Below are 14,959 nucleotides of genomic sequence, written 5' to 3'. Positions count from 1 at the left end.
GCCGGGGGAAGGAGGGACCGAGCCAGCTAGGGTGGCGGGGAAGCGGGGCGGGAGGAGGAGGGAGGAGGGGAAGGAGCGGGGGGGGGGGGCGCCGAGCGTGTGTCACTCGCGCTCTCCTTCTGTGTATAGAGGATGTGCTGAATGGTACGCTTCGAGGCGGCGGCGGAGGAGGAGCAGTACCCGGCGGTAGCTGGCAGCCTCGGCAGCCCGGCTCGGCTTCCCTTCGCCCTCCGAGGTTCCACAGCCACCGCGGGCGCCCGACCCCGCGTCCCGCCCGGGGCATGGCCCGGCGCTTGGCCCCCGCGCGCCCCGCCTGCTGAGCCGCGCCGGAGGAGGTGCGGAGGCCGGGAGGCCGAGGGAGGCCAGCGGGGGAGCAGAGTCTAGCGCCTCGCGAGCCGAGAAAGGAGCCCGCGCCCCGAGCCCCGTCGCTGCCGCGCTCGCCCGGGCCGCCCGGAGCCCCGATGAGCCCAGATGGCCGGGGCTCAGCCCGGAGTGCACGCTTTGCAACTCAAGCCCGTGTGCGTGTCCGACAGCCTCAAGAAGGGCATCAAATTCGTCAAGTGGGATGATGTAAGTCGGGGGCGGCGGACTGGGGGCGCGGGCGGGGGCGCGGGGCAAGGGGCCCGCCGCGGGGCGGGTTGCGTGGGGGTGGGGCGAGGGGCGCGTTATGCAATGGGCGCTCGGGATCCGGCCCGGGCGGCCTCAGGGCGCGCGGGGTGGCCGCTGCCGAGGTGGCTGGCAGAGAGCAGCGGCTTCGCGCGCGCTCCTGCACTCCACGGGTGCGGGAGTTGCCTCCTGGCCGGGTCTGGTAGGCGCCCCCAGAGGGTCTTCTGTCTTTGGGGCCAGTGGAGCAGGAGGGACAGGCTTTGCCAGGCGACGGTCCTGAGAGTTTGGAAAGTGTGAAGTTGGGACCAGCCGGAGAGCGCTGGGGTGTGACCAAGGCGCGCCCCTCTCCGCCCGCAGACGCACCCCCCATTACCTCTTTTGCCCCTTCTCAAGAAGGTACGGCCTCGAAGTCCGAAACTGTTCAGTGACTACAGACCCTCTTGGCGCTCTTAATGGAGCCCACGCGGCGGAGAACCAGCGGTCCAGCCGACAGGTGGTCGCTGGTGCCAAACTTCAGCGCCTGGCTCGGGAGTGAGGGGGCCTTGAGAAGGGCCGGTGAGGACACAACTGGGGAAGACTAGAGGGCAGAAGGGGGAGCACTGAGGGGTCTAGGAGTGCTCAGTGGGCCTGCGGGCAAATGGGGAGGGCTAGTTTTTTTTTTTGGGAATTGAGCTGGCTGGAATCTTCAGCTTGGAACAGACCTGGCAAAGCTTTCCCCCACCATTTAGGTACGTCTTTTGCCAACCGGGACAGAGCTTAGCCCAGACCCGGATCTCAAGGGTTTCTCACGAGCCCCGGACCCCAGAACTAAAAGTGACACCCCCCCATGGCCTTCAAACACTTATATTAATAATCTTACTGAAAACATGGGTATCTTCAGATGGAGGACATTATCGTATCAATTTATATGTCCTGGGTGTCATTCAAAAGATTTGATAAGAACAACCCACTGGGGTCAACCTGAGCTGTCAGGATCTAGAGAAATTTAGGTCCAAATGACGAAGACATCTCTTAAACAGGAGGAATTATAGGAGAATAAGGTGTTCTTCTTGCTGAAAAGATTTTCCACCTAGTAAATTATAGCCTGTTATCCTCCAGGGTATTTTTCTTTAATCTTCTTAAGCCATTTTCCAGTGTCTGAAAACAATTTAAATATTCCAGGTAGTGAATCCAATTACTTAGCTGAGTGAGTCTGTGTCTATATTTTGTCCAGTTGGAAGAGCAAACGGAACTTGGAGTATGAGCCATAGCTTCCTTGAAAGCTAATGCCAATTATTAAATGCTGTAGGCTAGGATGCGAACATACATCCTTTTACTGAGGACACTTCTCTTCTTCCGTCCCACTGCAACGACCGGATGTTTTTGTAAATGAAATAGAATCTAAACAATAAGTTCAGACACAGATTAAATGCTTTGCTTGTGTGAAGGAAAAACAACAGTGAAAAAGAAAATGCAGTTCAGCACCAAAACTGTCCTGCCCATCTAGAAGTCTCGACTAGAGAGCCGATGCGATGAGCCAGAGGGTAAGGGCAAGAAGGGCGAGAGAGTTTATAGGATATAAAAGGGTATTTCACCATAAGCTTTGGATTTATTCACAGAGATGATTTTTTTTTTAAAGATTTTATTTATTTATTTGACAGACAGATCACAAGTAGGCAGAGAGGCAGGCAGAGAAAGGGGGGAACCAGGCTCCCTGCTGAGCAGAGAACCTGATGGGGGGCTTGATCCCACGACCCTGAGATCATGACCTGAGCTGAAGGCAGAGGGCTTAACCTCCTGAACCACCCAGGCGCCCCCACAGAGATGATTTTAAACAATGGTCCAGAATGTCTTATTGGGAAGAAGATAGGCAGCGTCCACTTTGAAAATGAGGCTTTTCTGTGGAACGCATTTTGATACATCCCAGTAGATGGTTTTTATTATATGCATTCATGGCATGGGTATCTTTTTCCCTACCTGCTAATGCCAAGCTCTATCCTAGCTCATGGGGTGGTGACAGATGTAGATAGTCTCTGCGTTACAGACCTTACGTGATAGGTGGAGGAGACAGAAAATGATCGAGAACACGGATCATACAGAGATGAGGAGTAATGCAGTGAGAGTAAGGGAGAGGCCAGCGGTGAGACACAGCCTGAAGAAGGTGAGAGCCATTCCCTCTGAACATTGCAACAGTGAGTTTCCTGGGAAACCCTACAGGAAGGATGTAGGCACTAAGGAACAGGAGCCTCAGATCTTATACAGAGGAGAACCTAGATTGCACGCAGGAGTCAAGTTGTCTGGAGTATGATCAACTCTCCTACAAGTTCCTTGGCTCTTTGTCTCTATGATGATCTGTGAACCAAGAGGAGACCTGAGTATCTGAGGTCCCCCATATTCTCCTCAGGTGGATACAGGTGGCTTAAGTTCACAACTGAACGTGGATTCTGGTTCATATTTGCCCTTCCAAAATCAAGCCAGTTTACGTGACCTGGCTCATTGTATTGCATCTTAGTGATAGTGTGTGATGAAGACAAAAGAGAACTAGATTTTTGGTCCAAAGGCTTGAGTTTACCAGCTAGTTCTCTTGCCAGTCAGCTGTGTGACTTTAGGTTAATCACCTAAATTTTCTGAATCTTTGCTGCCACTTGTGCAAGACTGAGAATGCTGCTGCTGCTGCTTCTTCTTCTTCTTATTTTTTAACCTATTTTACATATAGTGGTTGGGAGTAGCCAGTAGGATAAAGTAGCACATTTCACACTTGGGCATGCCTCAGAAAGAAACATCAGAGGGGGCTTGGTAACACTCAGATGGCTGGGTCCCACCCTCAGTTTCTGATTCAGAAAGGTCTGAGGTGGGACCTGGGACTCTCCATTTCTGCAAACCCTCTTGGTGCATAGGATCTTGAGAGCCACTGAGGCTGGCCGTCTGGGGGAACCACACATTGAAACCACAAAGATAAGGTCTGTGAAGTAACTTAAGCCTATGATAGCAAGCTCCCGTGATCTTGTCAGCTTGTGTCAATTTTTGCTAGTTTGTGATTTTAATTTTATCTCTATGTTTGCTTGTTGAGAAATTCATCCAGTCGTCATCTTCCCACCTAGGAGGTAGAAGGACCTCAAACACAAAATCATGAACAATTTTTTAGACTTTATGGTGTATTTTATGAAGTGTCTCTGATGCCTAGGCTGACTTAACTCCCATTCATACGTGTCTTTTGAATCTCCTCTATGCAATGAACAATTTGCAGCTTTGTCACCTGCTTCTAGTGGGACTGTTAAGAAGGGAAAGAAGCTAGAAGATTTTTTGAGAGGCTGTCTAGTGTGTCTTTGAGCAGGAAGACTGCTGTACTTTTTCCTTTGGGCTCTGACTTTGCTGCCCTACTCCCCCACCCCTTCCCCCCGCAAGGGTGGTGCGTCCCCCACCTGCTTGTCTAGAGGAAAAGTAAATGCTGGAAATGATTTTAAAATCTCTTAAATATCTGCTCTCCCTTAAACACTGTAGAACCCTGCTTTCTGCTTTCCTTAAGAAGAAAGATGAGCAAACTCATAAAACCGATTCTCAATAGCCCATTAGAAAGCATAATAATACATGTGCAAATGATGAGTATGGGGCTATTTGGAATTGTGGAGAGATTATCTCTTGTTCCTTGAGTGGTTAAAACACCATAATCGCCTATCCTGTTTTTCTGACCACCATGTGGAATGGAAGATGTCCCCTAGCAGGTGCACTGCCCTTTAAAATCTGTTGGCTATCTGCCAGCATCATGGTTGTGGGTGCTCCCAGAGCAATAGTCAAAAACTCTGACATAGGTACTAACCAATCATGACAAACAGTAGGTGGGCGATGGAGCGGGAGCAGGATCCTGGAGAACACCCTCTTGCACCAGGACCAGGCACTGGTCATTCTTTGGCCTGATCACGAGGAGAGGTGAGGGTCCCCAGGGTCTGTGGAGACACATAGAATTATTTCAGTGTTTGCACAAGTAGTAAGAGCGTGTGCAGTCAGAACATCAAGGGCAAACCTTGTCCTCCAGAACTTGGTTAGCATATCCAGGACTGACCTATCTTGGTTACCAGTTTTACCAAGGATATCAAAATATGCAACTTTATCCTTGCTTTTATTTTGCATTTGTATATTCTGAGCCCCTGTCAGGGAGGTGGATGTAACAGGCTGTGGAAGTTGTGGGAGAATTCTGGTGAGATGGACAGTGGAGGGGGGTTCCCTTCTACATCAGAGTTATGGAGCTGGAGAGATTGTGAGTCTGGCCCCCTTTCTCCTGGTGTTTGGCGTTGCTCTGTGTTGGAAAGTCTGTGTTGCTCTGTGTTGGAAAGTCTGTTGGAAAGGAGAAGAGGAAGATTAGAAACCATGCAGTAGGTCCTCCCAGCCTCTGATTCGCCCCTGTGTAGGCTCCCAGGACCCCGTCTCCTTTTTCCACAACATCTAGGGCATGGAAGGCTTCTCATTTGTTTGTTCTTTCTTTCTCTCTATTCTCACCATCCACATTCCAATCTCACTGTAAGTTACTTAATGCACCTCAGCCTCAGAGTCCTCATCTGTGATGTGAGGTTTGTAATATTGCCTGTGCTGCACGCTACAGCTGTTAAGGTTAAATGAGGGGAGGCACATGGCAATGTTTTGTGTAGTGCTTGGCACACACATTAAGGAAACCTTTAATAAAACCCAGTTTTAAAAATCATCATCCCCCCCAGTAGGTAGAGGGCCCATGAATTTTGTCATAGTGGCTGTGTATGTTAGATGATTCTTATTCTATCAGTGGGAAGATCCAGACCTTCCTTTTGTTCCCTTTATTTTTATTTATTTACTTTTTAAAAGGTTTTATTTCCTTATTTGACACAGAGAGAGAGCACAAGTAGGCAGAGCAGCAGGCAGAGGGAGAGGGGGAAGCAGGCTCCCCACTGAGCAGGGGGGCCAATGTAGGGCTTGATTCCAGGACCCTGAGATCATGACCTGAGCTGAAGGCAGAGGCCAAACCAACTGAGCCACCCAGGCGCCCCCTTCTCCTTTAATGTGTGCTTTGATTTTCATATTTTATAATTTGAAAAAGAAAAAAAATCAGATTTTTATCCTTTTTAAAAAAAAAATTCAGGTGTTTCAGAGAAAGTGAATCTATATAAGAAACATGTTTATATAGACACATTTTCTTTAAAGCAAGTTGTTTATTTTCATTTTTTTAAAGCACATCAGTTTAAAAAACCTCCAAAAGTTTTATTTATACTTAAATTCTTAATATATACACATGTTATATGGAAGGAAGAAACAATTACACAAAACTCTTATAATTTAATAGGAATATATATATATTTAAGATATATTTAAAAATAATCCCTGTACTTTCTGTTTTACAAGCACAGTCTAACTCAAAAGCTGTAATTGTGGCTGGCTAAGTTGTTTGAGGAGAAGGCTGAGGAAGCTCAGAGGTTTGTCTTTTCACTAATGCCCCATGGATTTGAAGCAAGTAGTGCCCTCCTCCCTTGTCTACCACCCCTCCCCCCACAAACAAAATCTCTGCAGTTAAAACAGGTAATGGGCAGGATGCGGTGTACTACCCAGCATCATACACAAAAGCTTAGTTAGAATATTTGCATTATGTAAAATGTGCAGTTACAGTTTCCAGAATGATGGCAGCAGAATGATGGTTGACCCCAGACAAGATTCATGAGGGAGCAGAGGGGAAGAGTTCAAGAGATGGGCATTCAACAGTGCTCGCTTTGGAAAGGTTATGGGAAATAGGGAAGAAACAGCTCTGGCTGGTAGGTGGTGGATCCGGATGGGGGGCCCCCACGGAGTGAGAGGCAGATTTTAGACTGGAAAACTGGCAGGTGCCCTCTAAAAGCCCTTTCAAATATGCCCAGATATGTCCATTTTAGGTGTCCAAAGAGCTTTTTTGGATTTCTCATTGACAGTAATTACTTCAAGTGTAAAAGTATTAACTTTTCCAAAAGCTAGTCAAATAAAGCTATTTTAAGCTTTTTATCAGAGCGTAACATGCATGCCGTAAAAGCAAAAGATCTTATGTCCCCTTGGATTCGTCTTCACAAAACGAACACCTCAGGTAAGCAGCCCCAGATCAAGAACAGCACTGCCGGCCCCAGGTGCTCCCTTCATGTCTCTACACCTCTTTCCAGGGCTGACAGTCATCCTGACTTAAAACCCTAGAGTGGCTTTGCCTGTTTTGTTTTTTTTTTTTTTAATCTAAAAAAACCCCTATTTTAAAAGTTTCCAGTGAAAACAAAACAAACCCTCTTCAGCCAAAAGCATATTTTTATAACTGCTGAATAAACCCTCTTGAACAATAACAACAAAAGTGACTTACCTTCTGTTTAGATGGCACTGGATTAAGTCCTTATCTGTCCTAAGGTAAAGCCTGGGAAGAGAAGCAGGTGTAAATGCCCCAAAAGAGGAAACAGTTAAAGAAAACTAGTAATTTAGCAAGGAAATGTATTGCCTACAGGCTATCATTGGCACAAGAAAGCAGACCAGCAGAGTGCTGTTTGTGGGATCACTTTCTCTCTTCTAGATTTTCTCTTATCTTGCCTGACTTTGACATTCCTACCTGTGGTGCATGAGGGTAATTTGCTCTGGCTATTAGCATATCTTGAATACTTCCCTTGAAAGTTCAGCCTATCAACAAATAGCTTCAAATTATATTTACCTGCGATGATGTTTCAATGGAGCAGGAACATTTTCCTTTTTTACGTCGAACTTGGTAACCCGTGGTTAAATGTTTCTTTATCAGGATTGGTTCATGTTATCATGAACAAGGAGTGCCAGCTGAAAATGGAATGGGATTGATTGTGAATTGTTGACTAATGCTATGGGTCTCACCTAAATAACACATCCTTGGTGACTGAAAATGTTGGCTCTCCTGTCACCCAATCTGATGTTAGGATCATGCAGCCTTTTCAAATCATGTCATAAATTCCATCTGCTCAGGCAGATTTCATAATTCTTCCCTTCCCCCATCTATGCCATGTCTGATGCTCCAATCTAAGCCATGCTCCTCTCCTGTGTATGAGTTGGGAAGGGGACTGGAGACATATCCCTGAGCTCAGTTACACATGAGATTTTAAAGAAGCCATCAATTTCTGTAACTGAAATATCATGTAAAAAGGGCTAGATTCTTTAACAGTTCTTGTTCCCCTCTGATCGCTTTAAGTTCTATTATTTGACTTTATTATCACAGGTTAATTTCAATTTTTGGAAATTTTACCTTTAATTGGCATCCTGAAAAAATGCTTGGGTCTGTGTCTTAATTGCTGCTGGCTAAATCTGTACATTTATCAAGAACCTTAATTGTCATAAATGAGGAAAGAGACTATTATATAAAAGAAGAAAAAATACTCAGTATTTAAAAAGAACAAAAGCATCCCACATCTGTTTTTCATTTCAGGGGCTCTTTTAGTTCATGATATTTGCTTTATGTTTTGTTTCTTTTTATTGCATTAAAGTGTTAAGAGCAGGTTCAGGGAAAATGGATTATTAGCAAAGAAAACCATTTTCCCTGAACCTGTCATGGTGAGGGGTATCAGTCTATAACACTGATACCTAAAAGATTAAGAGATTATTTTGGTGTTAAAAAATTAGATTTTCTTGGGAGCTTGTTTATAAGTTAGGTAAGAGAAAGTTAATTTGATTCATTTTATAGAAGAGGCCATATGAACTCAAAAAGAAATGGAAGACCACAGAACAAAGCAGCCAGTGGGCTAATAGATGTTTTTTTTTAAAAAAAAAAAAAAAGGGAAGGACACGAAGCATGAAGCTTTTCTCAGGTGTTCTGTCTTAGGTATGGTTGAGTCTCACGTTGCACCAATTTTCACATCCTCTTCGTGGGACTTTTCAAAATGCAGAGTCCAGGGGTTAAGCATGTGCCTTCAGCTCAGGTCATGACCTCAGGGTTCTGGGATCCTGTCCCACATCGGGCTCTCTGCTCAGCAGGGAGCATGCTTACCCCTTTCTCTCTGCCTGCGTTTCTGCTTACTTGTGATCTCTCTCTGTGTGTCAAATAAAGAAATAAAATCTTAAAAAAACCAAAACAAAACAAAATGCAAAGTCTGGAAATCTAAAGCTACATTCACCAGCCTCTCTAGAGGCCTCTAATATTCTGGCTATAAATTAAGTTCCAGTAGAATGAGATGTACTCACAGGAGATGTGGAGGGCAGAGGTGTGAGAGAGGCCGCCTTGCTGCCTTCTTGGGCTGGTTTCCATAGATATGTAAGAATTGCAGGAAGACGCATTACCTTCTCTAACTGTTCTTCAGTGGGACCCTGGGTGTAAAGCGGCAACGGCAAGAGTGTGCTGACTCTCAGATGACTCTTCCATTGTCTTCAGCTAAGCTGGTGTGGTCTTGACTCAAGGGTTTCCTTCTGGATTCCTTACCTCTTCTGAATGTTCTGGAGGCAATGGCTGTCCTCAAGGGTCAGTGCTGTGGTGTTCTGGGGTCGTTCGGGGATGCCCAGCCTGACTCCTGGATCACCAGTCCTTGTGATTTTGTCAAATGCTTAATAGCCTGTAATTAAATCCTTTTATATTCATAATTTCCAGAGAGATTTCCGTTTTCTTCACTAAGCCCTGCCTGATAGGCCTTTTATGGTTCTAGGACTTCATGATTTTCAGTCCTTAGGTGCGTCACCATGTCCGTCACAGAAGTGATATTTCTGTGTCTAGCAAGACTCATCATATGTGCTTCTCCATGTTTTTCTCTTCTCAACATCCTTGCAAAATGTTGTCTTTGGTGGTTTCCCATTAAGATGGGGCCTGTGGCTTCTTATGGAAATTGTTGATCTTGGAAACTTTGGTCGGCTTGAAGGAAATGTAGATGATGACCTTAAGTAGGACACAGAGTGGCTTGAATTCGAGGTAGTGTCAGTCGAGAGGCCAGATCTAGATTACCGGTGCAGGAGGGTGGATACAAGGAGATGGACAGACCTGGTCTGTGTTTTAATTGGGCCAAGGCACCTAGAGGACTACAGCTTTATGTTATTTACCTTCTTTCTTTCCCTAGGACAGAGCATAGCCTTGACACTGGGTAGGTGCTGAGGAAATGTCTGTGGAATGAAGGAAGTGTCTGGTGTGTGTCTCCAGTGGGTTCACACTGGGGAGGCCGACCTGGATGGTGGTAGGCTATTCTGAAGTGACCTTCATGACACACTGCCCGTGGCGTCAGTTGGAAAGCCCTACCTGACATCCTTCCATTCTATCTGAAATCTCCCGGGGTCCCAAGGGACTCTGTGGCTTTTTTAGATAGGGTTTCTGGATGAGAGTTGGAGAAGCAAAATGTTTATTGTCAATACAGAACTGACAGCTCTTACAGAACTGATTTCCTGTAAGGTATAAATATGGCTTAAGGTTGAGGGTGTATTCAATTGTAATTTAATGTTGGTTGAAAATTATGATGCTCCATGTATTTGCGTCTCATATTCTGAATATTAACAGGGGCTTCTGTTTTCTGAAAAAGATGCTCACACAACTATCCCGGTATTGCTGTGAAAATTACCCTTAAAGAAATTCTGACACGTTGGGAGTGACAGAACAAAAGACTGATGGTTGTGAAAACATTCCCTTTATTATGCTAATATCCACAAAGACTTCCTTCCTTCCCCACTCCTCATTTAATTACTGGGGCCACCCCCATCTTACCTCTGGGCCCTGGGAAAAGCATACCTCTCTGGGTTCTGGATCCTGTGTTTCCTGGTTTCTCTGGATCCTGACTTTATTATTTCCTCCCCTTTGATAGTTTCTGTGAAAAATTTCCCTCCTGCAAAACTCCTCCAAGAACATACCAATATGCCTTTTGGTCATTAAAATCCCAAGGTAGAATTCAGCACCATGTTCTCCAGCTTTCCTCCTGTACTTACTGCCCCCTTCATCATTTTCCTGCCATGACCGAAGTGTTGTTTATACCCACCATCCCCCTTTCCTGACATCCCAGCCACTCCTCAATCTTCCAAAGCCTTGTTCTGCCCTTATCATTGCTTTGAGATTTTCTCTTGCCATGGTTCCTGGCAACCTGCTGGGCATCAAACCCAACCCATCCTTACCAGAACCTATCTTTGCTGCCTTGCCTCTTTTCCTGTTGTAGCTTTCTGTCCAGCCAGGCAGTATTCATAATGACAGGATGTGCTGATGCTTCTTTTACAGTAGACATTTTTAGTCTACTAAACCACTAAACATTTTTAGCGGGGTGGAGTTGTGATTATAAATGGTTTGGTCCCTGCCCTCAGGGAGTTTGTATTCTCTTGGAGGAGATAAATGCCAAAGAAATAGGAATAGAATTGTTTCATTGTAGCAGTGTAAGTGCTACAGAGAAAGGTACCCAAGTACATGTGAGGGGGCACCTGGGTGGCTCAGTGGGTTAAGCCTCTGCCCTCGGCTCAGGTCACGATCTCAGGGTCCTGAGATTGAGACTTGCATCGGGCTATCTGCTTGGCAGGGAGCCTGCTTCCTCCTGTCTCTCTGCCTGCCTCTCTGCCTACTTGTGATCTCTCTTTCTCTCTCTCTATCCAATAAATAAATAAAATCTTAAAAAAAAAAAAAAAGAAGAAGTAGTAGTACATGTGAGGATAAGAAATGTGGAAGGGTCCCCTGGAGGCGGTCTATTTATGGAAAGACCTGGGTTGTAAGTGGGACTGAGTCAGGCCATCAAGAGGAGGGGGCAGTGTGTCAGGCCAATGGAATAGCACACGGGGGCATTCCAAGGATCAAAGGATGGAAGTCCTTTGAAGGACAGAGCAGAATAAGCAGGTGGGGAGCTTGTGGTTCAGTAATGCTGCCAGGATGGCCAGCGGCCTGCGGAGGCCACTGCAAGGTTTTATCATAACGTCGATGGGGAACCATTAAAGCCCTGTTCCGAACTCAGTGCTATTGACATTTGGGATTAGGTAATTCTCTGTTGTAAGGGGCTGGCCTGTGCATGGTGTATGTTTTGGACCCTCCCTGGCCTCTACCCACTAGATGTCAGTAGCAAAAGCCCCAGTGTGACAAACCAAGTTATCTCTGGACATTGCAAAGTTGCCCCAGTTCAGAACCACTGATGAAATGAAACCACTGATTTAAATCTTAACTGATTTTAAAAAGTCCTGGGCTAATGCATGTGTGCACACACACACACACACACACACACACACACACAAGGCCAGTAAACATTTGAGAAGTTGTTCGACATTATTAGTCATAGTGATGAGGGAGCAGGAGGCTGGCTGAGGACAAAGCAGGAGCTGGCGCCTTGCACCCCCTCTTCACCCGCTCCCCTCCATAAGTGTAGCATCCCTCAGGCAGCCCTGACTGCCATAAACAATAAGCAAATAGTTAACTTGCAGAGCTCACAATCCTGCTAGACAGGAGTCTCCCTTGGCTTACAAATGTCCTAAATCTCACTAACAAAGACGATTGATAGCAGGATTGTGACACCCCACCAAAAAGTCTCCCAACTATCTTCATGTTAATGGCTGGTCTAAAGGCAACATTGATCCAGCCGCAAGGGCAAGGCCTCCGGCAGGCCTGGAACGTCCTGGCACCTTGTAGGCCCTCTTTAGCATATGAAAACTCCTCTGAAACCTCCCTTCCCCTCACCTTCCCCCAACCACAGGGTATATAACATGCCTACCCTCACAACCCAGGGCAGCAGCATCTCCGCCTGCCCACGGGCCCTGTCTCCGCGCTCCAATAAATCACCTTTTGCACCAAAGACGTCTTAAGAATTCTTTCTTTAGTCGTCGGCTCCGAACCTCCTCACCCCACTGAACCTGACTTAGGTTCTGGGACTTCATCAATAGGGAAATGCAAACTCAAACCACAGTGAGATGCCCCTTTCTATCCGTGAGAGCTCTATCTTACTAAAATGGTCCCTTACCTCAGCTGATGCCCCCCTAGACCACAGCACCTTGGAGGACTGGGAATCTGGGCTCTTGTTTGAATCTGGACTACAACGTCTGAAGTAACCTGTGTGGTATCTGAGGAAATATGTTGCCAACTTTTTTGGAACATTGTATTGTGTTAAGAGAGATTTTTATACCTGCCGATAAAATGCAAATATTGAAATGGGGCTTCTTGCCACTTTTTTGCATCTTCTCTTCTGGACCTGGTCCAGACCTCCTCTGCTTTTCTTTGTTTGGGGGGGGACATTTCAGACTGGATAGACCTGTGGAAGGAAATTCCCATCAATGCTGATGCATGTAGAAGTCTGACATTACTGGCCCTAAGCCAATACCATAGCATCCTTTACTGTTTTATTTTTATTTTTTGTGGGCATAGTTAGGGCTGCATTGCCCTTGTTTGATGCGAACACATCTGCTTTTCTGTGTGACCCTTAGAATTCTTTTCCACCCTCTACACCGCTGTTTTTCCCGCAGTGTATGTATTTGCCATCTTTGGCTCTCCTTTTCCCTGACGCAGGTCTTGGGCAGTCCCTCTGGAACATTGTTATCTTTCCTTGTTGACTCTATAATAGTGATTAATTTTAGAAGTACATGTTTTTATTCATATGTGTTCTCTTGTAACAGCATAAAAACATAGAATCACTGTGGAGTTGGGATTGTGGTCAACGAGGGCCCGTAGTTTCTGATAATGGGACTCGGGGTCTGTGGGTGAAGTTTAGGGGGATTTCTCTGCATGATTTTGCTAGAGCTGCCGTTACAAAGTTCCACAGACTGGGGGGTTTAAACAACAGAAATTGATTTTCTCACAGTTTTGGAGGCTAGAAATCTGAGATCAAGGTGTGGCAGAGCTGGTTCCTTCCTTTTGGGCCCTGAGGGAAGCATCTGTTCAGGCCAATGGACTAGACTGGGGGTTGGCCGACTTTTCCCTGTGTTGCCACTTTGTCTTCTGTTTCTGTGTCCAAATTTCCTCTTCTGTAAGGACGCCAGCCTCATTGGATTTGGGCCCACCCTTGTGACCTCCTTTTAATGTAATCACCTGTGTACAGACTCTGAAGATGGTGACATTTATTTTGAGGAACTGGGGTTAGGATTTCAACATATAAATTTTTTGTGGGGGGCACAATTCAGCCCACCGCATACCTCTACCTGGCAGAGTATTTGGCTCAAGGGATGGCAGCGTACTGGCTCTATTCAGATATTTGAAGAATTGACGCTTAGAGAAGCAACCAGATTTGTTTTGTGCTACTTAGATGTTAAAACTGGATGATAACTGCGTAAATGGAAAAAACCTGGAACTGGCTAGATGGGATTATTTGACCAAGTTTGTTTTGTAAAAAACATTTCCCTACGAATGAGAAACCTGGTTTCTCCAAAAGTTTTAGAGCTGCGTTACCCAATAGAAATACACTGTAAGCCACTTAGGAAATTTAACATTTTCTAGGAGCCATATTAAAAAAGGTAAAAAGAAACAGGTAGAACAGAGTTTATTTAACCCAATATGTTTATATCAATATATAATCAATAATTATTAATGAGGTATTTTATATTCCTGCTTTCATTCCTTGTCTTTGAAATAGTACAGCACATCTCAGTTGAACTAGTCACATTGTAAGGGTTCAGTGAGTCCATCATGGACATGCAAACACAGAGTATGGATTCTCAACTGGTGCCAAATCACCTCCAAAATAACTGAAAAATGGTCTTGAGGGACAAAAAAATATCTTTTTTAATTTTGTATAAAGACATACATACGACACATAAATAGATAAGAGCATCTGTGATATTAAAATTTCATTAAGGTAGAAAAACAGATGTCTAAAAGGGCTTCTTAGTGGGGCAATAATGAAAGAAAAACAAGTTGCAAAGCAGCAAGTTCTTATATTATTATATTAGTCTCACTGTGGATCTGTTGATGAGCTAGGGATGCGAGTAAAATAGTTTCTATCAAATAAAGAGAAGTAAATGGAAATTTACTGTGCATTACCCACTATTACATAAGACAGGTATGTTTACTGGTGTTCTCTTTTCAAGGCAGATGTTTATTGGGAAAAAACCAAAACAAAACCTTATAACCTGCAATAAGCAAGTTAAAACTGGATTCTTAGCGGCACAGTTTTGTCTGCATTCTGAGCTCATCGGTTCTCCTTGGGACTTCATATCACTGTGTTCCTGACCCAAAGCTTTGCCCATTGTATGCCTGTCTGAGTTGATCTCAAAGTGTGTGGTTCCTGGACCAGCGGCACCGATGGCAGCAGCACTGAGGGCTTACTAGAAATGCATGTTTTTGGAATGCCTGCCTGGTTCAGTCATTTAAGCCTCTGCCTTCAGCTCAGGTCATGATCCAGGGCTCCTGGGATCGAGTCCTGCAGGGGCCTCCTTGCTCAGCAGGAATCTGCTTTTCCTGCTGTTCTCTAAGCCTGTTCTCTCTCTCTCTCTCTCTCTGAAAAATAAATAAATAAATAAATAAAATAGGGGGGGG

General features: G+C 45.3%; 1 protein-coding gene across 3 annotated transcripts in view; it reads left to right on the top strand.

Moving 5' to 3' along the window:
• Positions 1–467: 467 nt before the first annotated feature.
• PLCB1 (phospholipase C beta 1) overlaps positions 468–14,959 on the top strand; it is a 679,879-nt gene continuing 665,387 nt past the window's right edge. For 2 of the 3 annotated variants that reach the window (XM_059406554.1, XM_059406555.1), the window contains exon 1: positions 468–570. In XM_059406554.1, coding sequence (XP_059262537.1) covers positions 472–570 — 99 coding nt within the window. In that variant the 5' untranslated portion in view covers positions 468–471. Of the gene's footprint in view, positions 571–987; positions 1,003–14,959 lie in introns of those variants that run through there. The other variant, XM_059406556.1, reaches the window with a different exon arrangement.

This window comes from Mustela nigripes, chromosome 7, assembly GCF_022355385.1.
Source record: "Mustela nigripes isolate SB6536 chromosome 7, MUSNIG.SB6536, whole genome shotgun sequence".
NCBI lineage: Eukaryota > Metazoa > Chordata > Mammalia > Carnivora > Mustelidae > Mustela > Mustela nigripes.
The sequence above is the reverse complement of the archived record's forward strand: the minus strand, read 5'-3'. Positions and strand labels throughout refer to the sequence as shown.